The sequence below is a fragment of the Gopherus evgoodei genome, chromosome 6, assembly GCF_007399415.2.
Source record: "Gopherus evgoodei ecotype Sinaloan lineage chromosome 6, rGopEvg1_v1.p, whole genome shotgun sequence".
NCBI classification, from domain to species: Eukaryota; Metazoa; Chordata; order Testudines; family Testudinidae; genus Gopherus; species Gopherus evgoodei.
Genome location: NC_044327.1, coordinates 16,406,199 through 16,433,679, shown reverse-complemented (window position 1 = coordinate 16,433,679; position 27,481 = coordinate 16,406,199). Strand labels below are relative to the sequence as shown.

The window sequence follows — 27,481 nt, the reverse complement described above, 5'->3', positions numbered from 1 at the left end:
GTTAGTGCTCCTTCCCTGCTAAGTAGAGGACCTACACTTTCCTTCATCTTTTTCTTGCTTCTAATGCATTGAAAGACCCTCTTCTTATTGCCTTTTATGTCCCTTGCCAGGTGCAGGGGCGGCTCCAGGCATCAGCACACCAAACGTGTGCCAAGGGTGGCAAGCCACGGGGGGCGGCGTGCCGGTCACTGTGAGGGCGTCAGTCAGGCTTCCTTCGGCGGCATGCCTGCGGGAGGTCTGCCGGTCCCGCGGTTTTGGCGGCAATTCAGCAGCGGGTACATCAAAGGAGCTGGACCAGCGGACCTCCAGCAGGCATGCCGCCGAATCCGCGTTACCAGCGGACTGTCCACAGGTATACCACCAAAAGCTGCCTGACTGCCGTGCTTGGGGCAGCAAAATACATAGAGCTGTCCCTGGCCAGGTGTAACTCATTTTGTTCCTTAGCCTTTCTGATTTTGGTCCTACATACTTGTGCTGTTCTTTGTACTCCTCCTTATCAATGTCATTGTGTTTCCACTTTTTGTAGAATTCCTTTTTGATTTTCAGGTCATTAAAGAGCTCCTGGTGGAGCCATATTGGCCTCTTAGTCTTCTTCCTATCTTTTCTTTGCATCGGAATAGTTTGCAGTTGCAGTTTCTCCTTGAGAATCTGCCTTCTCTCCTGAATTCCTTTTTCCCTTAGATTTTCTTCCTATGGGACTGTACCTACCAGTTCTCTGAGTTTGTTAAAGTCTGCTTTTCTGAAGTCCATTATCATTATTTTGCTGCTTTCTCTCTTTCTTTTTCTTAGAATATAGAAATCTAGCATTTCATGATTATTGTCACCCAAACTGCCTTTCACCTTCAGATTCACTATCAATTCCTCCCTGTCGGTCAGAATCAAGTCTAAAATAGCTGTCCCCCTAGTTACTTCCTCTACTTTCTGGGACAAAAAGTCCCTGATACATTCCAAGAATTTATTGGAAATTTTGTGTTTGCCAGATTACTTTCCCAACAGATGTCTGGGTAGGTACAGTTCCCCTACCAGGTCTTGTGTTTTGGATATTTCTGTTATTGGTTTTAGAAATGCCTCATCCACCTTCTCTTCCTGATTTGGTGGGCTACAGTAGACCCTCACCATGACATCACTCCTATCTTTAACCTTTTTATCTTTACCCTTAGATTCTCAACTGGGCTGCTTCCCACCTCCCTCTGGACCTCAGAAAAGTATACATATCCTTTATGTATAATGCAACCAATATTTTAAACTTCAGTTCAGGTCCACTGCAATCAATGAGACCTACTCATGGGCTTAAAATTAGGCGTGCACTTAAGTACCTTGCTGATTTAAGGCCTTTGTGCTGCACAAGTATTAAAATCTGCAGAGCATAGTCCATAGCAGACTTCTTGGTAGGTTCTGTTCTTCACTTCTCCCAGCCTCTGAGAAGCTCTTAAAGGGTATTATTTTTCCTTTACACCCCTCTCTCCCATGTTAGTGTTGCAAGGCTTTGGGAAATAGGAGTGTCTAGAGATATGCTCTGAATATGGCCAGGTGTTAACTTAGTTTTATCTCCTACATCAGCTCCTTCCAAAGTCGACTGCCCTTGACTGCTTTCTAGAGACTAAGGTTTAACAGAATAAGCTACAGCCTTCATTCACGGTAGGTTTCTTACCCATCTATGTTAGTCAGGATCTCCCACAAAATCCAAAGTGCTCCTTTCCTTTGTCTCCTTGGGTGGAAGATAACATAGGGTTCTTTGCCCCTGTCTTTATAGTCCGGTGAACTTTTGAAATGGATTCGTCTGATGATTACTCCCCAAAGTAAAGTTCATTCAAGCTGTGGGGAAAGCAGCATGGAGTCTGCTGGTGAAGGAAATTTCATGCTGGTTTCTTCCCCCACTTGATAGTGATTGCTAAAATGCAAATTATTTAGTTCCTCCCTGTCATGCCCTTGCAGAGTAACTGAATGAATATTAAACATGTGACTGTGAAACTCCTCCCCCCACCATGATAGTGTGAGGTTTTGCCTCTACCCCTTGTTAGCTCAATAGGTCTGTTTGTGCAATATGTAAATACATTCTCATTGTCCTTCAAAAGTAACTCCCTAGTGGGGAAACCACATCCCTTTGTCTAGAGTGGAGTAGCTCCTGCTCAGCAGGCAAATATAGTTTGAGAACTATAATTTCAGTTTATGTCTATAACTTTGCATCAGTTACTTGCATCTACATTACATGATGATGATAACAACCAGTGAGTTATGAGCTTGTTATTGATACCTGGCATCAGGAATGTTTCATGACATTAAAGAATTGGGGTACACTAGAACTTATCAGTCCACCTGAAACTACTAATGAGAAGATGGTAGTTGGATGGTAGATGGATGAAGATACCAATGAGCCCCTGGCCTTGGACTACTGTTGCAGTCACAGACTGTTCGTGTTACTATATTAAAAGTTGTTAACCCTGTCAATGATGGATATCTTTGAAACTTTATTTGGGTTTCAGTTTTCATGTATTCTGTAAGCAGGCTGTATGACTACCTGTGGCCTGATTCCCAGTTCTGACTGAAATCTACACAGCAGAGAGAGAGAGGCTTTATGCCACCTTTGTACTTCTTTGTATTCTGGTCCTCAAGGCTGCTCTAATTTACAGTCAGCTGTCCATGAACACAAGGATATATCCTGGCAGCTGAAAGTAGCAGAATACAGCAGTGCTTTCTTCCTAGCCATGCCTTCAGCACAACCCTATCCCAGACATTAAGAAGGGGCATGTAGCATCATTATGCGAGTTATGCACCACTCAGAGAATCCCCTTACACAATTACCCGCTCTCTGAAGCCTTTGGTTTTATGACTCTTTATGCTGCCAAAGCGGTATAAAGTGGCCCTAGGCGTATCGTTGGCATGTATGAGAGAGGAATAAGCAAAGGGCAATAAAAGCACACTGTAAAGACTGTGCAGCATCTCCCAGGCAGGATAAATCACCTGGGAGCTTGGTACATGGTGAAAATCCTTTAAAGACACAGGCCAGCCTATGGAAATGAAATAATAAACAGACATCTTTTGCCGGAAAGAAGGTGTGTACTAACCAGTACAATAACTGTGAACCCATTTGATAAAGAACCAGGGATTTCCATAAACCCCCTACAGGCCAAGGTGGATGCTATCCAAAAGTGGCCTGTCCCAAAGTCAAAGAAACAGGTCCAATCCTTCTTAGGCTTGGCCGGGTATTACAGGCGATTTGTACCACACTACAGCCAAATCGCTGCCCCACTAACAGACCTGACCAAAAAGACCCAGCCAAATGCAGTTAAGTGAACTAATGAGTGTCATAAGGCCTTTACCCAGCTTAAGGTGGCGCTCATGTCTGACCTTGCGCTAAGGGCCTCGGACTTTGACAAACCATTCCTAGTAACCACAGATGCATCTGAGCGTGTTATAGGAGCAGTTCTCATGCAGGAAGGACAGGATCACAACTTCCATCCTGTCGTGTTTCTCAGCAACAAACTGTCTTAGAGGGAAAGTCACTGGTCAGTCAGTAAAAAGGAATGCTACGCCATTGTGTACGCCCTGCAAAAGCTACGCCCATACGTTTGGGTATGGCGGTTCCCGCTATAAACCGACCATGCTGCGCTAAAGTGGCTTCATACTGCCAAGGGGAACAAAAAACCCTGCTTCCATGGAGTTTAGCTCTCCAAGATTTTGATTTTGAAATTCAACACATTTCAGGAGCTTCTAACAAAGTAGCTGATGCACTCTCTCGTGAAAGTTTCCCACAATCCACTGGTTAAAATTTGTCCTTAAAATGTACAAAGTCTTGTAGTTTACATACTTAGTAGTATATGTAAGGTGCATGTGTTGTCTTAATCTGTTTATTCTAAAGTTCTAGGAATAAATCACCCCCAGTAAGGTTCCCCACTGTCTGCGATTTGGGGGGCGTGTCATAAACAGATAGTTAAGGGTTAATGTCTCTTTTACCTGTAAAAGGTTAACAAACAGGGAACCAAACACCTGACCAGAGGACCAATCAGGAAACAAGATACTTTCAAATCTCAGTGGAGGGAAGCCTTGTTTGTGTTTTTTGGATTTTGCTTTGTTCTCTCTGGGATCTGAGAGTAACCGGACGTACTACAGGCTCTAATTTTCTATTCAAGTAGTAAGTGCAGGTAGAAAGACGGTTTAGTCTTTTTAATTGTTTTTATTTGCAAATGTGTATCTGCCTGGTAGAAATTTAATGTGTATTTGGCTGAAAGTATTTTAAATTTTATTTCTGCTGGAGGAGGCTTTTTCTCCAGTTTCTAGAAGCTGACAGACCCTGTAATATTCCATCTTGAATTTACAGTTATTTTCTTTATTCTTTTTTTCTTTTATTAAAAGTTTTGCTTTTAAGACCTGTCTGATTTTTCCCCTTGTTGAGGCTCAAGGGAATTGAGTCTGTACTTAACAGGGAAGGAGAAGGGAGGGGGAGAGAAAGTGGGGGAACCCACCTGATTTCTCTGTGTTGTGATTCAAGGAGTTTGAATCACGGTGATCTCCTAGTGTACCCAGGGCGGGAAAGATCTGGGAGGAAGAAAGGAGAAGGGGGAATCCCTTTGTTTAGATTCACGGAGCTTGAATCTGTATATCTCTCCAGGAGCCCAGGGAGGGAACACCTGGAGGGGAGGAGAAGGGGAGGGAAATGGTTTATTCCCCTGTGTTGTAAGACTCAAGGAATTTGGGTCTTGGGGTCCCCAGGGAAGGTTTTGGGGGGACCAGAGTGTATCAGGCACTGGAATTCCTGATTGGTGGCAGCTTATCAGATCTAAGCATGTAATTAAGCTTAGAGGAATTCATGCTAGTACCCCAACTTTTGGACTCTAAGGTTCAGATTGGGGAAAGATACTATGACACCTGGTGAAAGGTGATTCCTTCCTTGTACAGGAACAAAAAGAAAGGGTCTATTAGAAGTCAGAAATATTTTATCTTTACAGTCAAACATTTATCTGTTTGCCAGTGAAAATTGTTCATATTTTTCTCATTAACAATCAATTTAACATTTTGTATTCCTTTTGGCTTGGTCTCCACCAACCTCTAAAGCATGTATATTTTATAGGGTACAAATATTTATGTCATCTGAGTGCAAAGGATCTGGAAATCTGTTCATCTCGATAATCTGTCTACAATTATTGGGACACCAATAACCATGGTATCTAGAGTCAAAACATAATTTGCACAACTACTAAGTCACATTTTACAATCACTCAACTTAATTCATTCCAGGATTTTAAAGCATGCAGCAAACACTGAAACACATGCAATGAGCCCCAAAATACACCCCCTCTAAAAAAAAAATAAACTCAGAATACACCAAAACACACTATGAAATGTTCTTTTAAAAGTTCCACAGTTTGAAAGATTTGAATTGAATTGTCCATTTTAAATATGAGAAATATTTTTAACCTGGTAGAATCTTTCAAACTGGTGGAATTTTTTAAAGGATGTTCCCTGTATAATTATTAAGAAGAATGAGGAGTTCTTGTGGTACCTTAGAGACTAACAAATTTATTTGAGCATAAGCTTATGTTAGTCTCTAAGGTGCCACAAGTACTCCTTGTTCTTTTTGCTGATACAGACTAACACGGCTACCTGTATAACCAGGGCTAGTTTAATTTAAGTAATACAAGTGACTACTTGAGATTTCATAATTGTAGGAAGCGTGTGGTTCAGCACTGACTTGGGAACTCAGTAACCCCCGATTTCTCCTTCTGAAACCAAAAGAAGAGAAAACTTCACAGCAACTTGCGGGCTCTCAGAAAAATCATGTCATTCAGAGTCAACTAAAACCATTTAAATAAAGCACACTGGCTGGACTTTTTCCAGTAATATAAGCTGTAAATAGTGCTATGTCACAAGCAGCAACATCAGCAATGAACAGTGAGCAAGGAGTGAGGGAAGGAGGAAGGAAGTCATTTGACTTCTGGTTAGGGCCTATGCATGTGAAATACTTCCTGGTCATTGTTACACAGCAGTTTTTTCCAAAGTCACTGAGCTTTTAGCCATGAGCTATGTAAGGAAACATAGACCCGCCCTCAGAATGTTGCTGTGACTAATGCTGCGGATCAAAAGTTGCTTTAATGCCAAAAATTCCTGTACTTACTGCCCTCTCTTTTTCACCCATGTGACACAAGAAGCCCAGTTTAATTCCAGAGAAACAAAACTCATATAGGAAATATTTCCATCCATGTAATCATTTTTTATTTTCCATAATTAAAAAAAGAAAAACAGCCTTTTATTTCTTACCATCTGTTTTCAATTTTCCCCAAAACATTTTGCATTTTAAATCTTATTACACTAAGCATCTTCACCCAAACCTCTGGGTTTTTTTGCTTATTTTTCCAAGTGCACACCAGAGGACATCACCACCGTTTTTTATTTGTACATTTGAATTTGTCTGTTTTGTATTTCTGATTTCATATATCTGTAGGTTTCTGATGTACTGTCTTTTCATTTATATAAATAAATATGATACATAAAAATTGCTTTCCTCAGAAAATTTTAAATTGAAAAATGGACTGTCTTTAAACCAAAATATTCCAGGTGAAAACCAAAACTGTTCAGTATTTGAATTTCTACCAACAAATTGAAATTTTCTGTGAAATCCTTGCCCCCCCCCTTTTTTTTTTTTTATACTAGTTTTCATCTCTTTTGTGGCTTTGGAGGCTTTCATCTCACTGGCCACGATTTGGTTTTCAACACATCTCACACATTTTATTCCAATACCTCATTTAATACTTGCCCAGGGCATCACTATTATTTCGGGGAAGGTGGACGTGTGTGTGTCCAGGTCAGCAATCAAAAGAGCAACCTAGGGCACTGCGACCTGGTGTGTGGCGTTCCAGTGCCACCCAGATTTGGCCCAGCAGCCCCCCATCACACGAGAGGAGCAGCTAGGTCAAATCTGAGCTACTGGCTGTGACCCCCCTGCACCGTGCCCGGAGGGGGAACTGGGGCAGGAGCAGCCACTGCGGGCAGGCCAGGCTCACTCTCCTCCCCCCCTCCCATGAGGCCTCCCCACTGCAATTTTTTGGAGGAATGGAGCCCTCGCTTGCAGATTTGGCCCTGCCAGGAAAACACTGGTGCGGCCCTGCCCAGGGCAGGGGCTTGGCTGGTTACAGCCCTGTGCCCCGCCCACGCAGAGGCAGGAGACCTCTCTCCTCTGGGGCCGGGGGTGACATCTCCTGGGTGGGGGGGGTCAGTGTGCGCAGCCGCCGCGCCCTCTCGCTGGGGGAGGGAGGAGCTGTGGTGATGCCTCCAGAGGATTCCCCGGCCCCCGCCGCCCAGTCAGGGAGGGAGTCTTAACCCGCGCCACTCAGCGCGCGCCGAGCCGAGGGGGAGGGGGAGGAGGAGATAGCAACCCGCGAGCACGAGCGCCCCTGCGTCACCCGTTGGCGCGCAGCCTTCTCGTCCGGGAAAAGGGAGGGGAGGGGCGGGGCGCGAACCGCGCGTGCGCACGGAGGCCTGGGGGGATTGGCCACTATATAAGCAGGAGGGCGGCACCACCGTGCCACAGGCCTAGCAGTCCAACTGTCAGTCACGTCGTGAGCGCAACCCGGGCAGCAACGATGGTGAAGACCGTAGGAAATCTGGTGAGCAGCGGTTGGTGGCGAGGCCGCCCCGCCAGCGTCTCGAGGGCGGGCAGGGCCCCCCGGGGGGCTCGGGGCGGTTCAGGGCCCAGGAGGTCGCGGGAACGCGCGCGGGCGCAGCCACGCCTCGTGCCCGCGCCGTAGGGATGAGCGCCCCCGCCGCTTGGGGGGCGGCCGGGCACGGGGCGGTTTTTCCCCCTTCCTCGGGGCCTGGGCCGCGTTACCCGGCCGCTCCCGCCCCAGTGCTGGGGGCAGGGCCGCTGCGCCAGGCTCGGGGAGTTCCTCTCCTGAGGAGCCTCTGGCTCAGCCGGGGCTGGTCTGTGCTGGGGAGGGGGATCAGTTCCCCCGCGGGACCCCTTGTCGTGTGAGTGTGGAAACCCCTCCCCCCGTTATTGCTCGTGCCTGGGGAAGTGGCCCCTGCCTGCCTCCCTCCCTCTGTAGTAGTTCGGGGGTCCTGCCAGGGGGTTACATTAGCCAGAGTTCAGAGGAGCAGCCGTGTCAGTCTGTATCTGCAAAAACAACAGGAGTCCTTGTGGCACCTTAGAGACTAACACATTTATTTGAGCAAAAGCTTTCGTGGGCTACAGCCCACTTCATCCGGTGCATGCAGTGGAAAATGCAGCAGGAAGATACATAGATATAAATAAATGCACACACAACATGAAACAGTAGGTGTTACTGTAGACGCTATAAGGAGAGTGATCAGTTAAGGTGAGCTATTATCAGCTGGAGAGAAAAAGACCTGTTTGTAATGGTAATGAAAATGGCTCATTTCCAGCAATTCACAAGAAGATGTGAGGAACTGGGTGGGGGAACAAGCATAGTTTTACTTTGTGTAATGGCCTGTCCACTCCCAGTCTTTATTCAAGCTACTTTAATGGTGTCCAATCTGCAAATTTAATTCCAATTCAGCAGTCTTGTGGAGCGATCTCAGAGTGGAGATCTGCTGCTGGGTAAACTGGAAGCAGCTGCAGTGAGGCTTGGTGCTGGCGGCGCAGGGCCCACTTGGGCAGTGTATCAGTTAATTTAAAAGAACTTCAGCAGAAACTGATGTTGGGCATGCCCTGTGCTAGGAAAGTATAGCTTCTTAATTGCCACTGGTAGAGGTAGTGTTTTCAAGACCTTAATGATGTCAGGGCACTAATATTTTGTCCACTCTCTAAAAATGACTTTGACGAATACTTATCTGTTATTGCTTGGGTGATAGTGCAGTAGTCTAACAAGTATAAAAGCATACTCCTTCTTGGGAGGAGGGGGGAACATTAGGTCAGGAATGGTTTGTGCTCATCTGTGCAAGTAGTTTGCCCAGTACTTTGGGAAGTGTGTAAAAAGGGGACCTAATTGACAATAACCAGGTCACTTTACTAGTGGTCTTGGCTTGTCATAAGGTAGTGTTTCTAGAGAGCTGTCCCTGATGCAAACCTGCTGTGATTGTGTCCTTTTAGTTTAAAATTTAAGCTATTAAACAGAAATTATTCTAATATTGAATTGGGTCCTAGTTTCTTCGTGTGACCCAAAACTGGGTTTGCCAAGATAGTCTTAAGTATAAAGCTGAACCAGATTATACCCACTGGTCCCACCCTAGTGAATTTCATTGGCTTTATGGATGCAGTGAAGTAGAGAACATGAGTGTCTGAATAGCATGTCAAGGAATAGTTGTTGGTGCCCAGGTAGGTTAATGCTAGGGCCTCTGAACCAGTATTTTAGTACTCAGTCTCCTTATAGCTTCACCAGATTGTCTAAAGTAATGCTGGTTCCTTCAAAATCTGAATTGGCTTCTTTAATCCCTTAACTTCCAAGAATTGTTACAGTGGCACATTTTGTACGTGGCCACAAATAGTCAGGGATAAATGAGTTTTATATTCTACAATTTAATTATAATTAGTGTCACTTTACATCTCTAAGGACTACAAATTCATCTAACATAGCTACCTTGAAATTCAGGCTGTAGCAACACAACCAAATCCAATGTGTACAGATGACTGTCTCTGAATTCCACAATACAGCAAATTAGCAGAATTTACTTGTGAATAATGTTCAGCTGACAGAGGAACAGAACATGTACCATTTTACTATGTTTTATCTGTAGCATAAAAATTGGGCTGCTTTTATCTGCTATCTGGCCAAATTTCTGAATTATAACATACTAAAAACACAGCAGTCTTTTAAAATACCTTAAAGTATCTGTATCTAGAGCTGAGCAAATCTAATGGGCTTTTAATTGTATTCATTTATATCTTGTGTGTGGGATTGTACCCTTTGAGTCTTGTGCTCAAATTTAAACCATCTGGTTTAAGTGAAATTCAGCTAACACCTCAGTCTTGGTACAAAATATGAATCTGGTTCCCAGAGTCCCTTGGAGAGATGTTTGCTCAAAACTAGCCCACTTTAACAAATGTAGATGGTGTTTTAGGTTTCATTACAGGAGACTCACACTTCTAGCTATATCCACTGCACCTGTAAGCTGCTTAAATAGAAAGTGGTTCCATCCTTTGCTGAACTTATAGAAGACTTGGATGTCAGGAACATGAAGAAAATTGTTTTCCTGGTGGAGTCTAAATGTTTGTGCAGATTTTAACATGGCAGGCTCCTTAAAATGTAGCTGGATTCTGTATTGTTACATCACTTTGGAAGATGAGGTGGTGTTGCCTGGTGACTAGGGCACTGGACTGCAAGTTGATTCACCTGGTTTTCAGTTTTGACACTGACTGTCACACCTCTGATTTTCCTCTTTATAAAAATGGGAATATTTACCTGACTTTGGTAAAGTGTTTTGAGATCTCTCATGGATGAAAAGATTATTAAATAGGAGCAAGCAAGTTTGTCTCTTCTGATTATGAAGCCACGGAGTGCTCTGATTGTAAAAAATTATGATACAGGATCTGCTCTGAGCGAATACCATTTTTTGGTATTCCTAATGTCTAGCTAGGGGCCTACATAGCTTGAAAATAACTATTGTCTTGTATGTTACTCTGAGATACTCAATGGAACGCATCATTTCCATTCATTTGGGGGAAGGGTAGGGAATCTTCCTTTGTAAACTGATGCAGTTTTAGCTTAGTCTTGCCGTATGTGCCACATGAAACTAGTTGTTGCTCAGAAAAATTCAGGCACAACCTAACGTTGGAAATCTAGAACTACCATGCAATTCAAACACTAATTGGTCAGCACTTCACAATGCTACATAAGGTCTTCTGCACTGTTTTAATTGGGTTGGAGAGCAGAAATCCTTTCCCTCTGCAGTTGTGAAACCTAATTTAGCCTAGCATATACATCACAAAGGCAACTCCATAAAATGACTTCAAAATAGGGGAAAAATTAGCTAGTGATCTCTGATTCAATCTCGAGTTTAAAATGCTAATAGAAACATGAAGCTGTGATGGTGGTGTCATGTGCAGATATGGTAAGTCTTTTTCTCTTGCTACATCATAGCTTCTGATCAGTGGAAATGAGCCATATTTCGGGATGTCTAGCTTAGAAACTCACATGGCTACAGGCTCATGCCCATTCTTATATTCTACTTGAATCTATTTATCTATTCTACAGCCAATTGATAACTAACATTGACAAGTGTGTTTTGAGCCAGTAAAAAGCTGGGTGAGAGATGGCAAAAGGGCTTTTGATGCTGTAGTTGGCTTGCTAAACTTAGCTCACCTGAGAGGTCACAATATTATTTCATTGTAAGTGAAAGCACTTAATGCTCTTATCTCTATGTTAAGATAGGCATAGAATCAACTGGCACTGCTGACTTACAAGAAGCCAAAGGCAATACAAGAAGTCTGTCTTATGACCTCACACCAGTTCACTAGGAGCAGAAATACAGCATAAACAGAATGATGGGAAATTTATCAAATCCTCTACTTAATCTACCAGATGTAATAGGTTTAACTCTCAGTTTTTTTCTGCTTACAAGACTAACCTGAGCCTACAAGGCAGCTTGAATTATGTAATGTGGAAGGTAGTTTGCAATGCCAGCCAACAGTGCTCATCAACTATAGACATGAGGTGTTTGGAACTGAGGTTACATCCAGGTCACTCAAACTCCTTTCCTTTTTTTGGAAAGGAGGAGGCAGGACACAGGAGAAGGGATCACTTTTTTTAAGTAGTTTTCGTCGTCCTTTTTTCTTTAGTTGAGGTGACTTAGACCTCACCTCTCTGTGTCCCAGTACTTGCTACCCAGAAACCTTGTCTTTACAAGAACACTTGTCACCTGTTTTCTCCAAATCTTCTGACTTGACACTCTCCCAGCCTCCCCAGGTAGTGCTAGCAGTTCCCTGACACTCTCTCAGATGTTTATCATGCTATTTTGGGGATTAAATAAGAAGTCACTTAGCTTGCAATCCAGGTATATAGCCTAAAACAAATATGAACATCTACATCCTTCCTCCTGATGGCCTTATCTAAAGAAAAGGCAAACCATACATCAGAAGTCTTGATATGTCATGCATAGATGCGCTGAACCTTGCAGGAAAGCTTCCTTTTTATTGCAAAGGATGATCCACTTAAGTATGAAGACTGTATAATTGGTTCTGTAGTGCAGTGTGATTAGCTTATACCTTGTTCAGGGACATGTAACTGAAGTGAGAGGTGTAATTCTGATCTATCCACTTTGGATTAGGGGGAGATGGTATTGTGCTATGAAAACAAACGGTAGGGCTTTGGTAGTTATGGGCATAAGTTGCCTGCTTTGCATCAAAACCTACTGCTTTGGTGATATTTAAGAGTCAAAGTCCTAAAATTGTAGGATGAAAGAACTGAACAGACTTAACTGTAGGCAGTTAAAATGGCATTTTCAGGAACAGTTGACTGGAAACAAATGTTAGAAACACACCCAGCTTCTCCTTATATTCAATCTGATTAGAATTATCATTCTAATATCTCAGATGTCCTCATGTATCAAACATACCAGACACTGGCAGCAGGAAGCACCTGCATCACTAGTTAGAGCAAGTATTTGATTAGAACTCTACAAACTCTCTCTCCTTCTCTCTTGCCTAACGTGCATGCCCAGTTCCTTTTTAATGCAAATTAAAAAGGCAAATCTAGTCTCAAGTAGTAGTTCTTTTGTTTTGGCTTTAGGCCGGCCAGCCAGTACAACAAATCTGCTGCTACAACTTGGTGGGTAATTCCTACATGAGAGAACTTGTTCTATTGCTGAAAAAGTAATGTTACTGTAATAGCTTTTGGGTTGTTGTAGGAGACATTTGTTTTGGACTTACGCTAGTGTATTCAAAATCCACTGATTCTAAAGAAAGTCTTGGTATGCAACACTGGCTGTTAGGATTGAGCCATCAGAATATCCAATCCGGAAACAGTATGAATTTCAAAAACAAGTTTTTCATAAAGAGAAGGGACTGATTTGAGCACACTTGCAAAAATAACACTTGGTGTTGAATCTCTTCTCTCTACAGGAAGAATTTAATTCTGAATTGAAATCTGCTGGTCCTAAGCTTGTAGTTGTTGACTTCTCGGCCACATGGTGTGGACCATGCAAAATGATCAAACCTTTTTTTCATGTAAGTAACAATGCCAAACTCAATACTCTGCTAGTTTTTACAGCTGAGACTTAACTAGTGCAATGCTATCTTACCATAAAAATAGGTCACTATGGATGTCTGAATGGTCTTGTGTTACTTGACACATGGGGGAAGACTTGCAATAAACTCTCAATTGTGACCTAGATGTGACTGTAACCAAAACAATCATGTTCCTAATGTTGTCCAAACAGTTCTTCACCACTCTTTTTAAAGCATTCCCTTCCCCCCCTCCAAAAAAGTGAAATGCTATTCACAACTTATAGTGGGGATCATAACAAACTATCAAGGTCAAGAAAATTGAAATAAAATTCAGTCTCTGGTGCCATAAAGACAGCCTTGTCAAATGATTTTGAAGTCTCAATCAAATAACATTTCAACAATCAAAATGACAGAACAGGCTGAAATATTAATACTTATAACCCAAACAAGAAAAGTAAAGAACTGTAACCCTTCATGCCAATGCCAAGTAGCCATCAGTGTAAACTAGTAGTCATGATTCATTAGTGTAATATGTGGCTGTAAACTATTACAAATGTGTAGCTTGGAAGATGTGCCAGTTTCCTGGTACAGTAGAACCTCAAAGTTATGAACACTTTGGGAATGGAGGTTGTTCATAACTCTGAACAAAACGTTACGGTTCTTTCAAAAGTTTAAACCAGAACATTGACTTAATACAGCTTTGGAATTTTACTATGCAGAAGAAAAACGCTGCTTTCCTTTTTTCAGTAGTTTAACACAGTACTGTACTGTATTTGCTCTTTTGTCTCTGCTGCTGCCTGATTGCATACTTCCAGTTCCAAATGAGGTGTGCGCTTGACTGATCAGTTCATAACTCTGGTGCTTGTAACACTGATTGTAACACTGATTTTCTGTATCTACTTATTTTATGAAGAGTAAACATTTTTGATGAATGAAGGTACTTCATGTGTGACTCCAAAGTTTCAGCTCTATTAAAACTTTTTTCTAATTCTCTTGAGGAATTGGGTCAAACTTTCACAAATTACCATTTTTCTTCAGTCAAAAGAGAAACATTACAATCTGTAAAGCTATTTTAAAAAAAAATACATGTTTGACATCCATTTCAAGGAAGAAGGTACATGTATCACTCTGTAGACCTGTAAATCTTACTCTTCAACTGACTTGCAACTTGCTTAATGGTTTTAAAACTTCATTATGGTTTAGGAGCATGCAAATATTATCATCCTAGAGATACATCTGTCATATGACTTCATGCCCTAATAAGTTCCTCTCTAACTACTCTTAGTTTAAAGCTGGGTAGGTAGTGGAAGGTTTGCCTTTTACAAAAGATCTTAGTAAAAAGGATTTGAAAGTAAAATGTACTACTAAACATCTTAAAATGACTTCTGTGGTACATGTAACTGAACTCTTGATGCTCCAGCTAGGGACATAATTGCTCTATGGCAAACGAAACTTTTACTTACCTACTTTTTACCAAAAGATACTAACTGGTAAGATTTGTTTTTCTCCAAATGGGGCTCTTATACGAGACTCCTAGAGCACTCTTAAAGTTTATATGAAATAAAAACTGCAACTTTAACACTTTTTGTTTTAAAACTTTAGAGTCTTTGTGAGAAGTTCCCAGACGTAGTGTTTCTTGAAGTTGATGTGGATGATGCTCAGGTAAGGTCCTCAGTGCACCGACAAGTAATATTGTTTGTGGCAGAACTGGCAATAAAGGTGAACTTTGCCATGTAATCTATGCTAGGAAACTTGTCTCCTAAAAACTTTAGGTGGTCTTTGCTCTCAAAATGGTCAGTCACTGCAACAGTAGTTACCTAGAGCAAGAAACTAGGGATTAATTTATTTCTAAAGGGAATATTTTAATCTCACTGTTAGTAATTCAACATTTTTCCATCATGTACTTTAATTCCTAGCAAACACTGACAAGAAATCAGTCTGATTGCTAAAGTGATCTTAATCCTGTACTCCTTGCATATCCAAAACTCCTGTTGTCCTCAGTGCATGTGAATAACATTTGATAGAAACATTCAAACTAGACTAATATATCAGGAATACATTTTAAAATCCAAATGTTAATAGGGGGATTTCTCTAGTATCTAGAATCAAGCCATCTTAAAAAGGAAACTTGAGTTTGTTTTCAGTTCTTCTAAGGAAACTGAGATCCTCTCAGGAGATGTCTTATGTTCTTAAAAGCTTATGCTTCAGGGTTTCAGCTGGCCATCTACAGCAGTCAGGGATTATCTTGCACTCTTACTCTTCCACCCATTGTATTATGGTTTTTTAATATCCTTCCTCAGAAGCATTGGTGTGATCATTGCTGCAGATGGGACATTGGATGGTGAGGGGCAGGTTTCTGAGGTGGCACCACTGTGCAGTCTCAGATGCCTGGCTAGTTGGTTCTTCCTCACATGCTTGGGGTGTAACTGATTGGCATGTATAGAATTGGGAAGGAATTTTCCCTCAGGTCAGATTGGCTATGATTGGTGGAATAGGAGGGGAAGGGAGTTGTCTTCCTTTGCAGCATGTGGGTCAGTTGCCAGAATTATCTGGGTATGTCGCACAATCACATCCGTGCCATTGTGGGGGGCCTTAGGCACAAGTGCACCTTGATCCTTGCGGTACATATGTCTAGTCTCCTGTGGGTTGTAATACTCTGGTCAAATGTCAGTTGTTGGGTGTATTGTGCAGGGGATGGCCTACAAAGACACAGGAGGTCAGACTAGGTGATTTGATAGTCCCTTCTGGCCTTAAACTGTGATAACTGCTCAAAGTTTCCACTTGGCCATCATAAGCGATCCAGCATTTGTTGCATTCTGAAGTACTTATGCTGTAGTAAGCTTGTCTGTGTATAGGCAGTATTTCTAAAAGCAGCAAAGAATCTTGTGGCACCTTATAGACTAACAGATGTTTTGGAGCATGAGCTTTCATGGGTGAATACCTACTTCCTCAGATGCATGTAGTGGAAATTTCCAGGGCCAGGTATATATATGCTAGCAAGCAAGCTAGAGATAACGAGGTCAGTTCAATCAGGGAGGATGAGGCCCTGTTCTAGCAGTTGAGGTGTGAAAACCAAATTTGACACCATCAGCTCAGGATTGAACAAAGAGTGTGAATGGCTTGCCAATTACAGAACCAGTTTCTCCTCTCTTGGTTTTCACACCTCAGCTGCTAGAACAGGGCCTCATCCTTCCTGATTGAACTGACCTCGTTATCTCTATCTTGCTTGCTAGACTAATCCAGACTAACACAGCTACCCCTCTGGGTATGGCTACATTTGGAATTTTTGAAGTGAGTGTAGTCAGAGCAGCAGTGCTGGGAGAGAGCTCTCCCAGCGCTGCATGTAAACCACATCCCTTACGGGTGTAGCGTGCAGCCCTGATTACACTGATGCTTTACAGTGCTGTATCTTGCAGTGCTCAGGGGGGTGTTTTTTCACACCCCAGTTGCAGCGCTGTAAAGTGTGAGTGTAGCCAAGGCCTCTGATACTTGGCAGTATTTCTAGATTGCCTGCAAATCTTGTTTAGAATCTGTGGTGATCTTGCACTCCCCTCCCATAGTTTCCTGATGTGATAGAGGGAAAACTACCTACTTAGGTATTTCTCTTCCTGTGCCCCTGCTGTGTAGGTAGCTTGAATAGCAAAGGCACTGCTCTCTGCAGGGGTGGTAGCCAATCTAAATTTCACTCCTCCTCTCACCCCCTTTTCATTTAGGATAACTTAATCATTGATTGGATATGTGATCTATTAAAGCTGATGCTTCTCACCTGAAGCTATTGTGTGCTAGTGATAAACTATTCTTGAGTGGTAAGCAGCAGGAACACTACTCATTGCTTAAAAGTACCTGTCCTTTTGTAATAAATGATAAACACTTCTAACTGGAATATCTTCATAAGCCTTTCCAATATAGGTTCTTAACTGAAACAGATGGAAGTAACACCAGATTGCAAACCTGGCTGACTAGTAGATGCTTGTTTAACAAACTCATTGGCAGACCTTCAGCTGTGAAATTACCTTACAAATAAGGCATGATATGTAAGAAAGTTAGCTTTTTGTAGTATTGTGCTACTTTCTGCAGAAGTAGTCTTGTTTCTGCCTAAACAAATCCAGCAAAGACTATGAAACCACTGCTAGCTGTAGGAACAGGAAGACTGTTATATCCACATAATAACTAGTGACTGGTCTTAACTGACCAGAGTTGCAAATAATTACTTGGTTCCCCTTCATTTTTTGTAATCTGTTACAAGTCTGATTTCATAAGAACCATGTCTGATTTCTGGTTCGTTATGTTTAATTTGCCAAGCTAAAATTGCAGTGAAACTTTCTTTTAGGACGTGGCTTCAGAGTGTGCAGTCCAGTGCATGCCAACATTCCACTTTTACAAGGAGAGCAAAAAGGTAGGTTTTCAACATTCTTAGTGAAACAGTATAGGTGTTGGGAGCGGGAGGACACTGGAAGCTGAAACACTAAATAAGAATTAAAATAACTACATGTTTGTTCTGGCCCCTATACATTATAATAAGGTTTAACTCAGAGTTGCTAGAAGTTGTTATAGGGGCAAATAGGACACTGGGGCAAGTGGCTAAACACAATAGTTAGGAATAAGTCTGGAGGAATGGCACCTTGTGAAGATCTCAAAATAGCTTGCATCTCAATTTACCTCCTGAACAGTATAGTTCACTTACACGTACTCAATTAAAGAGCACAAATGGCTATAGAATAGCCTCAGGAAACAGGGAAGTTCATATTGGTACCTTAAGAACAGGATAATGCCTAGCCTTCTGCAATGGATCACTAATGTTAGAAACAAACTATTTCTAAGTGATCTAACTGCATGTAATAAGTTCTAGAAACACTCTGGGTTTGTAAATTCCAGGTAAATCCTAATGTGAAGTTTTGATGGAGACTTTGAGCCTCTCTTCAAAACCTAATGTTTGAAACCTGTTTTATGCACCTATCCCAGCTGCAGGCCAGCTGGACTTAATTAGTATTCCTATCTTTTTGTGACCCAATCATAACTAAACAATTAACTTTTTAAAAAAAATAAGCCAACTAATCTATTAGATGTGTTGAGTCTTCAGCTATATAGAAAGGCAAAGGAAACAAATGCAGTACCTCTGCACAATAACAAAATTGTAATTACTGTAAATTATGGCAGAGCTGATAGTCTTGGCCCAAGTTTGCTTTATTATAGTGCCTGGAGTTTAGACTATTTATGCTTTCTCTCAGCCTAGAGGTGAGGTTACTAAATCGGATATTCCAACCAGAAGCTCATTTGGCTGTCTGTTCTCCGAAAGCACTTAGTTATGAAATAATTGGATGGATGGCTGTGCTTTAATATAAAACAGGTCCTTCATACTGTCTGTCATCTTCACTGTGGGCTAGTGTATAACCAGACTTGCAGGCACACTACTCAAATAATTTCCTTCATGTTAGGAAGGGCCTTCTGGGGGTGGGAGCTGTGGCTTTCAAAAACTAAACTTGTCCATCAGAAAACATGTCTCAAATGTTGGGTGGATTGAGTAGGTGCTTACTATGTCCAGTGTAGACAAGACTCTATCTTCTAGAATCTCTAAACTTTCTCTTTAAAACTAAATATCCTTTTGTTGCTGAGTCTGTTCTTTGTCTACAAATCTAACTCTGAAAACATGTCCAGCAAAGTATTTCCAAAAGATAATTCATCTGGATGTGAAGTGGTGTCATAACACTTTAGTGCAGTAAGTGAAAAGACATTGCCTTGCATCCAGAGTTAACTGACTAGTTTGTGATCTCTTGTAGATAAACTTTTCTTACTAAAAAAATCTTGCATGTTAATTCTTTACAACTTTTGAGAGCCAAGATTGACATGGCATATGTGTAGCTGGTTCTTATGAAATCTGTAACCCTGTTCGTGTAAGACTGGAGTCAGTAGAGGTGTTTGGAGAACAATAAAACAGTCTGGCACACAGTGAGTTAAATACTTCAGGATGCAGAGCTGCAGAGTACAAAATCTGGAAAGCAAAACAAACTTCAAACCTCAAACATTGGCCACCTATTATCCTTTGATTTATGGGAATAAAATTGCCATATCTTTCCAGGGATTATAAAACTATTTGGGCTAAAATCACTGTTTTAAATGGCTATTCTTAAAATAAAAAATTCTTGTTACAGGTGCATGAATTCTCTGGAGCAAACAGAGAGAAGCTGGAAGAGACTATTGTCAAGCTACGCTGATCAAATCGTGTGAACAGTTAATGTTGACTGTTTATATATAGCCTGTAACTTTTCTACTTATGGAGTCTAATCAAGTTAGCTAAATATGTAACCAAAAATTTTGTCCCTTCAGACTGTAAATGGATACAATAAAATGTAAATTCTTCACTTACAGAGACTGCTGTCCACTGTGTAAAACTAGGCAGCTTGCATAAGATACCACTGATTACTTTTTGGGGTGGATGGCTAGGTGGTGGTGTGGTTTTCTACAGGACCAAATGCTAAGTATGAGGTTAATCCCCTCAATCCCTCTGAAGTACTCCCCTAAAACTAGATGGCCATTTTCACTGCTTTGTACAGCATGAGATTGTTTAAACAGGACAGACTGCTGGAAATTAGGTAAATTCTCAGTGCAAATAGTTGACCATAACCCATTGTAATCCAAAAAGCATGCTTTGCAGTAATAGATTAGTACCATGTAATGGGTGTCCATCTTATTCTGCTCAGGTTTGGCAGTGCTAACACATTGTTGTCATGCTAATATCTGACTACAGGTGCAAAAACTATAGTTTTAATGGCTTTAGAGGGTCACAATGTTAGAAAAACATCCCCGGGATTCCATATTCAAGATGTCTCACTTGCCTGGCTTAGAAGTAATATAGTGAGAAATATTTGATGCAAAAACTTGAAATAATGAGAGGGAGGGGAAGAGTGTTCCAAGCAACCTTAGCAAGGTTGGTATGTGTTACCTGCTGTCAATTGGTTTCATTGTCTGGATGACTTAGGTTAAAGCTTTTTTCAATTTCTAAGTCTAAAAAAGTGCTTTGGTACTATTTGTCACAAGATCCTGGGTCTGGTCTATTCCCCACCATGCATGTAACCAGTCCCCTGGGAGTGCCCAAGGACCCACGCCATTCCCCAGGGGCAGGCTCCTGTTCTCATTTCAGTCATAGAGATCTTGAAGCACTAGCAATACCTGTCTGTCTTTAGTTCCCTGTGGCAAATCTGGACAAGCCAGACACATGTACAATACAAGGCTCCCGCACCCCTTCAGGACACAATGCACTGAGTATTTGCATCTGCCTTCCTGAGTTTTTTGCTGTTAGGTGTCACTGATCAGTCATTAGGGTTTGCTTTGATTCTCAGTTGATATGAGGTGAAACCAACCCCTGTCTCCTCCTTTAACTCCAGAGCACTGTTAACCTTTCACACCTCTTGGACTAGATGACCTCGTGAGGTCCCTTCCAACCCTAATAAGCTATGATTCTCTTGGGTAGCAATGAAAAGCACAAAGGGAAAGTGAGGCAAATGCAAGCTTCATAGATTTCAAAAGATTCCCACTGTCACACTGAACTCAAATGTTGAGTAGAGCTGCAGACTTATTGTGTGACAACTTGTGCATTAATTCATCACATAGCAACCTTAAAATACTACTGATTTAGTGGCTAGGAGGTTTTATTGCATGGATCATCAAACTTAATAGTTTAGTGCTACAGTCCCTTGCACAAAGCAGAATATAGGTAGAATTTACAGGTCAAGTTTAAAAAAAAAAAAAACTTGCAAAACCTGTCACGGTGGTCTCCCATTCTTCAGCAAGAAGGCTGAGCTGTGTTCATGTGAGTGGGCAGGGCTCATGTTCAGCCAGAACTATGTGCCATCTCTTTAAGAGCAGTAGAGCTGCATGTAGTAATTCCCGTCAACTAACAACAAAATTGTGCTTGAGTCTCTTGCTTTTCCTAGTTAACTTACACTCTCAAGCCTGTGCTCCTTTGCAATAGGTTAATCAGCTGCCCTAACCTTCAGGCTGTCTGTTTGTTTGAAGTTAATATACTTGTGCTGACACAACTGGAAGGCTAAAGATGTGTTACTTATTCCACATGATAGTTAAGAATCTAGCAGGGATGTTTGCTATTGCCTTAGCATTGGGCATAGGACACCAGGTTTTTTGTTTTTATAATATGTTGATTTCAGATTCCATTTGGCTTCCTGAAGCCCATGCAGAACCTAATCTGTCTTGGCAACAGGGAGTGTTGCCTAATTTTTAAGATGCATTAGCTGCTGTTGCACTTAAATGAATGCTGAATGGGTTATTATTGGCGTGATAGCCAGTAGAGATAATATAATCCCCCACTTGAATGATGTGAGCATGCTGTGGGCACCTTTTAGTTGCTAGGTGAAAGGCATCAGGCAGCCTGTCTACACCTTATTAATCATCTGTAGGGGTTCTGACCCCTGTGTGTCCATAGAGTTCACTGCTTCTATGTGCACCTGCAGATAAGGGGATCTGATGTTGTTCAAGTTACTTAGTACTACGAGCTCTCCATTTTAGGTTATTTTCAATATCTTTTGACTTGAGCACTATTTTGTCTATGCAGGTCTCCCTTACTCTTCCACAACATGAGATAGTCTTATGCCTTTACTGAGTGACCACTGAATTCCTGCAGAATTTCCTAGATGTGGATACATAGTTGTCCTAGTGAGTGTGAAGAGCTGTCAGAGTTAATATAAGGTGTTATCTTCAAATTGGCATGGTGGGAAGGAAATGGTGTGTAAAACACAGATAGGAAAAGTTATTTTATGCACAAACAGAGCAAGTCATAAATATTGCCACTCCATGTAGTCAGTTTCATGTCAAGATAAAAACCATTTTCTTTATCAATAAGATTTTAATGGGTTATTTTTCTTTGCATGACCATGCAGCATATTAGAACAGCTCTGAACTATTTAATCACATTACTGCTAGGCTATAGGTTGCTGTGACTGTGACAAGCATGTTAGCTACAGAATAAAATTTACTACAAATTTATTTTAATAACTATTTAGCAGATGCTATTTAAAAGATTGCAGTTGATTTCTGCTCTCTGCATGGACCTTAGTTCCCATCAAGCTCTTAAGCAGCTCAGTTAAGGTTCCTTGTTTGTTTTTTAAAAATGAGGTCAGATCCTCAGTTAGTATAAATCCATATAGCTCTACCCACAGTTTACCTGGCTGTCTTTTTTTCAAAATGGCCATGAAATTAGTAGATTATTCTTGTAAGCCTCAATCACATGATCAGTGAGGACTGATTATAGCAGCAACAAAGTGGATTCATCGCTTAGCTGCAGGAGCAACACTTTGCAGCATCACATTATTTCAGGAAGCATCATTTTCCCCAAACCAGTTGGAGACTTGTCTTATCTGAGCATATTTTAGCCCATTAAAAGTTATGGCTGAGCATTTGGCAAGAAGACAGATGAGCTATTGGTATGCTTTTCCTAAAGGAATGAACCACATATCATTTACACTTTTATTACTGCTTTTCCAATGTTTTCTCCCTTTAACATTCCCATGAAAGCTGCTGGCATTTTTTCAAATCCTTCGGTAATATGTTCTTCACACTTAATTTTCCCCTGTGCAAAGAAAAATAAAACAATTTCACTCAATTTTCTTCTACTGTGCAGGTGGTCTAAAGTGTAGCTAGATGCTTTCACCTCATATAATTCCTAGCAGTTGATGTGAACTGTGGTAGCTCTCTTGAAGTCAATGGAGTTGAACCTGTTTACATCAGCTAAAGAGCTCATCCTTTGAGGGTAGTGTCTGTAGTGTAAGATTATTTGTTTAGTGACCTCTCACCATTAAATACTGCTCAGCAAAAGTGATTTAAACCTGGTTGCTGCTTTTGGTGGCCCATCTACCATTGTTCCTCTGCCTGATGCCAAATTCCCTATAGAACATCAGTTTCTTTTCAGAGGCTAACTGCAGTAAGTCTAACAGAACTACATCTTCAGATGTGGAGCATTAGAACTCTCCAGAAACAAGACTTCTCTTCCTCCCCTAGTAAATGCAGTATTGCCAACCCAAGTGATAGGCCCCCCAAACAACTGTTTGGTGCTTTATTGCTTAGTGTTGGCTTTAGGTTTCACATTTTCAAGCTTTTCTCTCCAACCAAACTGAAATGATTAAAAAAAAAAATTCAGAAGAATTGGCCATGCTTTAAGTGGAGGGGAAAGAATAGAGCAAGTAATTTAAATATTTGCCAGGGGGAAGGCAGAGGTAAAAGGTAGTTGGACTAGTTTTGAAATAGGTCTTAAGTGACTTGCATTTAAACTTAAGGATATCCCCTTCTCACTTGTCAGTTAACTGATATTACAGTGGAGATGAGCTAAGTTTGGTACCTTTCCCCTTCAGTTTTGGCTGCTGCATGTCCTATTCCTCTCTTCTGTATTGTATTCTGCATGCTTTGATGCTGACACACACCCACCCCACCCCCATATCCCCTGCTAGAGGGACAGGTTGGGTGTGGAAGAGCAGTGTATGAGAGCAGACTTGGCTCTTGTTAGCGTAGACAGGCATTTGTGAAAAGGGAAGTAGCATGAGCTCACGTACTGTAGTCTGAGGAACGGTCACACCTCTTACCTCTAGAACCCATCTTAACAATATCTTCAGAACCTCCTCACGCCTGTCATTCCACCGTGAGTAAATAAATCCTTCCATGTAAAGCTGATTCCAGAGCACTGGACCCTGAATATAAGGTCCTGTAGGAAATGGTAATAGATAAAATAGTGGTAATATTACTTTGGTTTGGTTTTAAACAATGTGAAGTAAGGAGAAGCTGAGCTGCTGACAAAGCAAACCTAGTCAGTGTGTCATCAGCCCAAGGCTGCACTTCTTGACCAGACTGGGCCCTGTACAAAATGGTGACAGTGGTGGTGCAGACCACCTCTCCCCCTGCCTCCGTATACCCGTTGCCCAGTGGTTAGAGCACTGACCCAGGAACCTGGAATGTTAGAAATGCCTAACCTGATTTTCACCTACAGCCAGTACTGACTTCAACTGCGTACCAATGCAAATCCCACCATAAAAGTAAAACCATCTAAAGCCCTAGGGAATGAGAACTTTTCCATCTAGATGACTGAACTGTGTAATCCGTTTTGCTACAGAAATAGCATGCATCAGGCTGTTTTACCATTGCTGTTTGTTTACTTAAAAACATTTGTTAGGTAAAAAACTCCCTAAAGATAAAAAGTTGGAATCCTTGAAATAAAGCAGCTCATCATTTTCTACTGACCCTAGTGGTCTGCAAGAATGACACTCTTCAGTAAAGTCTCATTTAAATCACATATACTGGGGTTCTCAAATGGGGGGTTGCGACCCCTAAGGGGGTTGCCAGGTTATTACCTGAGGTGTTGTGAGCTGTCAGCCTCCACCCCAAACCCCACATTGGTTCCAGCATTTATAATTGTGTTAAATATTTTAAAGTGTTTGTAATTTATAAGGGAGGTTGCACTCAGAGGCTTGCTGGGTGAAAGGGGCCACCACTACAACAGTCTGAGAACCACTGACACATACCAACTGTCATCAGGTCTGTGTTATGGTGAGTTCTTAGGAATCCCTTGCAGGGTACAACCATTCTTGCTGCTATTGGCATTTTAGATGAGAGGTCCGTCCAGTCACTGCTTGTGCTGAATATTAGTAATTTACACTTCTTGGACAATTTATTTCTGTGGTTGTTGCCCATCACTACTCTTTCCCATTCCTGTTAAACGAATGTTCATCCCCCCTCCCCTCCCTTCCTCTTGGTAAATGGACAACAGGACAATGAGAGTTAACTATCTGGAACTGTTTAATGTTAAATATCAAAGATCAGTTATAAGTTGTTGAAGTGAGGGGTTCTCCCATTTGAGGGGCAACCTCGTTTACTCAGATGAAGCTTTGACTACAGTGAGCCTTTGTCTGTGAAGCTTTACCATTCCATGGTGGGAAAGGGCCATGAACTAAATGTGTTTTTTTTTTTATGTTTTTTAATTCTGGGCAAATACATCTTTGTTTTTGAGGCACAGACTACAAGATGATTGTGATTCACTTTGTCCTAAAAATGCAGCATGGGGGGGTGGGTTTGCTCCATAAAATATATATTTTAATTTTGAGGGTTTGTTTCAAAACAAAAACCATTAAAAGAATTCAAAGAAAGGAAAATTCTTTCTTCATTATTTTTTCTACCATAAAAAGTAACTAACTGACGACAAGACTCAAACCTTTCTGGGGCACTGTGTCATTGTATCCAGAGATGGCTCCGCACACAGCAATCCTCCCAAATTTCTTCATTTGATGCAGAGCAATACTTGAAAACTCTCCACCCACCTAAGGGAGTCAGAATACAGATAAAGTTACAGATAAAACCTCTATTGATCATTGAGGGGTTGAACTTCTAAACACTTAAGCATGCAAATAACTTTTCTCATGTGAGTTATCCCATTAAGCAGTGTAGATCTACTGAAGGGCTAGTCATTAGAGTCAAGTTACTCCTAAGCTTAAGTGCATGTAGGAGCAGGCCCTCATTTGGAAGTGTTTGACTCAGAAGCACTGCTCTGGGCCCGTCTCTGCTTTATGTTATATGTCAGTCCCCTAATATCAAGGCTGAGGGTCAGGGTCCTCTTGGCACACCATTTCCTATTTAGATAGCACCAGCTGTACACAGCATTTTAAAAACACATAAGAGGATGTAGTGCCTGCCCTGAAATGTTCATCTAAATTAGACAAAGGACAGGGAAGAGATTGAGTTTGAGAGCAGCAAGATGAACACCTTGGATCTAATTTAATATCAACCTGGAAAGGTAAGTGAGGTTAAACAGATAGAGGCATGGTACGAGGAAGGAGGTGGATGGTTAGCAGATGAAGTCTAACCAGAAGTAGAGTTTTTTAGGAAGGGTGTCTGTGGGAGGGGGGAAAGCAGCTGATCTAGGGAGAATGTGAAAAGGGGAGAGGACAAGATGAAGGCTTTGATGGAGGTGTAAGGGGCTGGAAGAGTGCAGGCACAAAGTGGGCTTGGAAGACCATAAGTGCTAAGAGGTAGACTGGGCAGGATCTTGAAAGTAGCATCAGAATACCAAGCAAGAATTTCTGCTGACAGTATTTATATTTACAGTATATCCCATTAGGACTCCAGCACTGGAATGATCAGATCTTCTGAATGGCCTGCCTGATGCAGGAGTGCTAATTAAACTGTTAGACAGTAGTAAGCTATTGCTCCACAGCTTTCTTTTAGGAGTCTATGCGAGAAATATTTTGTAACATCCTCTCCTCAGCTTGACAATGCTCCACTGGCAACATGCTTTTTCTGTTTGCTTGGCAAAATATTGAATATTTTTTCCCTGTGTTTCTAAGTGTAGATTTTTTGTTGTTTTATTTGTGCACCAGCTGTGCTGATGTCAGCCCACTTCTGGGAAAAGATTGTAAATCCTGCTCCAGAACCAAGCTATTCCCACAGGTCATCCTCTGCATTTTAGGAGAGTATTAACACTAAACAACTTTTGTGTTTCTTTCATCCTTATCACCCTCCCCACATATATGCTCTCAGCTATTGACTTTCATTAAAACACTTTGTCCATAGGGAGGCTACTTTTCCAAATGCTCACCCAACATCTGCAGGGCACTGGAGACACTGTTGACAGCGATTTAAAGGTGTGATGTAAGATCATGTCAGATGGGAGCCTAGGCTTTAACTTAACCAGTTTGGATCTACTAAAGAACAACTTGCTTTGACTAGAGCTTTTGAAGGTATTATTACATTGAGTAAAATCAGTCTAATAACACATCTTTAAATCCTAGCTGAGGCAGAGGCTGAACAGCTAGAATCTGCTAGAACTGAAACATGGTTGATGTAGTCATGGTACTGATGGCTGTTTTCCTGACCTGCCACCCAAGAGTGTGTCAAGGGCTCTATCACATCTAGGTAGACAGGTCCTCCACTGCTGAAAGTCAGTGGAGCACCATTGAATGGAATGCACCTACACCAATTTACATCAACGGATCATCTCGCCCAGGGTGACTTTTGTGGGTGTCTTCCATGATGAAGCCACACCTTATTAAGAATAAGGGTGTGTGCTTATCAATAAAACCTACGAAGATCAGAGGGTTTTTTTAATCTGTAATTACTGACATTTTGGGATTTTTCCATGTTCTGGCACAGGGGAGTGGGGGGTAAGGCATTGTGATGGTAACCATTGAACCATTTTCCCTGGAAACGTTGAGGGCTGCCAAATTGGGGCAGAAGGGAAGATTAAATGAGCAAGAACTCTCATCATCAAGGCCAATGGTTTGCCAGGGATTCCTTGACTGCTTTGATCTTTCTGGGGAAAAAGTCGGACCTGCTCGCTGGCTTAAGAATAGCTGTGTTGTGCTGCTTTTCCCACTGTCC

General features: G+C 41.6%; 2 protein-coding genes and 1 long non-coding RNA gene across 6 annotated transcripts in view; 1 reads left to right on the top strand and 2 right to left on the bottom strand.

Annotated features, from left to right (window-relative positions):
- Window positions 1-1,173: 1,173 nt before the first annotated feature.
- On the bottom strand, window positions 1,174-17,438 carry LOC115653085. Its single transcript, XR_004000839.1, has 3 exons — window positions 16,813-17,438; window positions 1,455-1,458; window positions 1,174-1,188 (listed from the first exon to the last, which is right to left on the bottom strand). It is a non-coding gene; the product is annotated as an uncharacterized LOC115653085 (long non-coding RNA).
- On the top strand, window positions 7,497-19,477 carry LOC115653084 (thioredoxin-like). Its single transcript, XM_030565789.1, has 5 exons — window positions 7,497-7,601; window positions 13,010-13,114; window positions 14,717-14,776; window positions 17,445-17,510; window positions 19,264-19,477. Exons 1-5 carry the CDS (start codon window positions 7,578-7,580, stop codon window positions 19,324-19,326), a joined length of 318 nt encoding a protein of 105 aa, XP_030421649.1. The 5' UTR covers window positions 7,497-7,577; the 3' UTR covers window positions 19,327-19,477.
- A 1,389-nt stretch (window positions 19,478-20,866) lies between these two features.
- The window catches only part of PTGR1 (prostaglandin reductase 1), a 39,119-nt gene continuing 32,504 nt past the window's right edge, over window positions 20,867-27,481 (bottom strand). For all 4 annotated transcript variants that reach the window (XM_030565786.1, XM_030565787.1, XM_030565784.1 and 1 more), the window contains 3 exons: window positions 25,320-25,425; window positions 23,701-23,819; window positions 20,867-22,694 (listed from right to left, as the gene is read on the bottom strand). In XM_030565786.1, coding sequence (XP_030421646.1) covers window positions 22,584-22,694; window positions 23,701-23,819; window positions 25,320-25,425 — 336 coding nt within the window. In that variant the 3' untranslated portion in view covers window positions 20,867-22,583. The remainder of the gene's footprint in view (window positions 22,695-23,700; window positions 23,820-25,319; window positions 25,426-27,481) is intronic.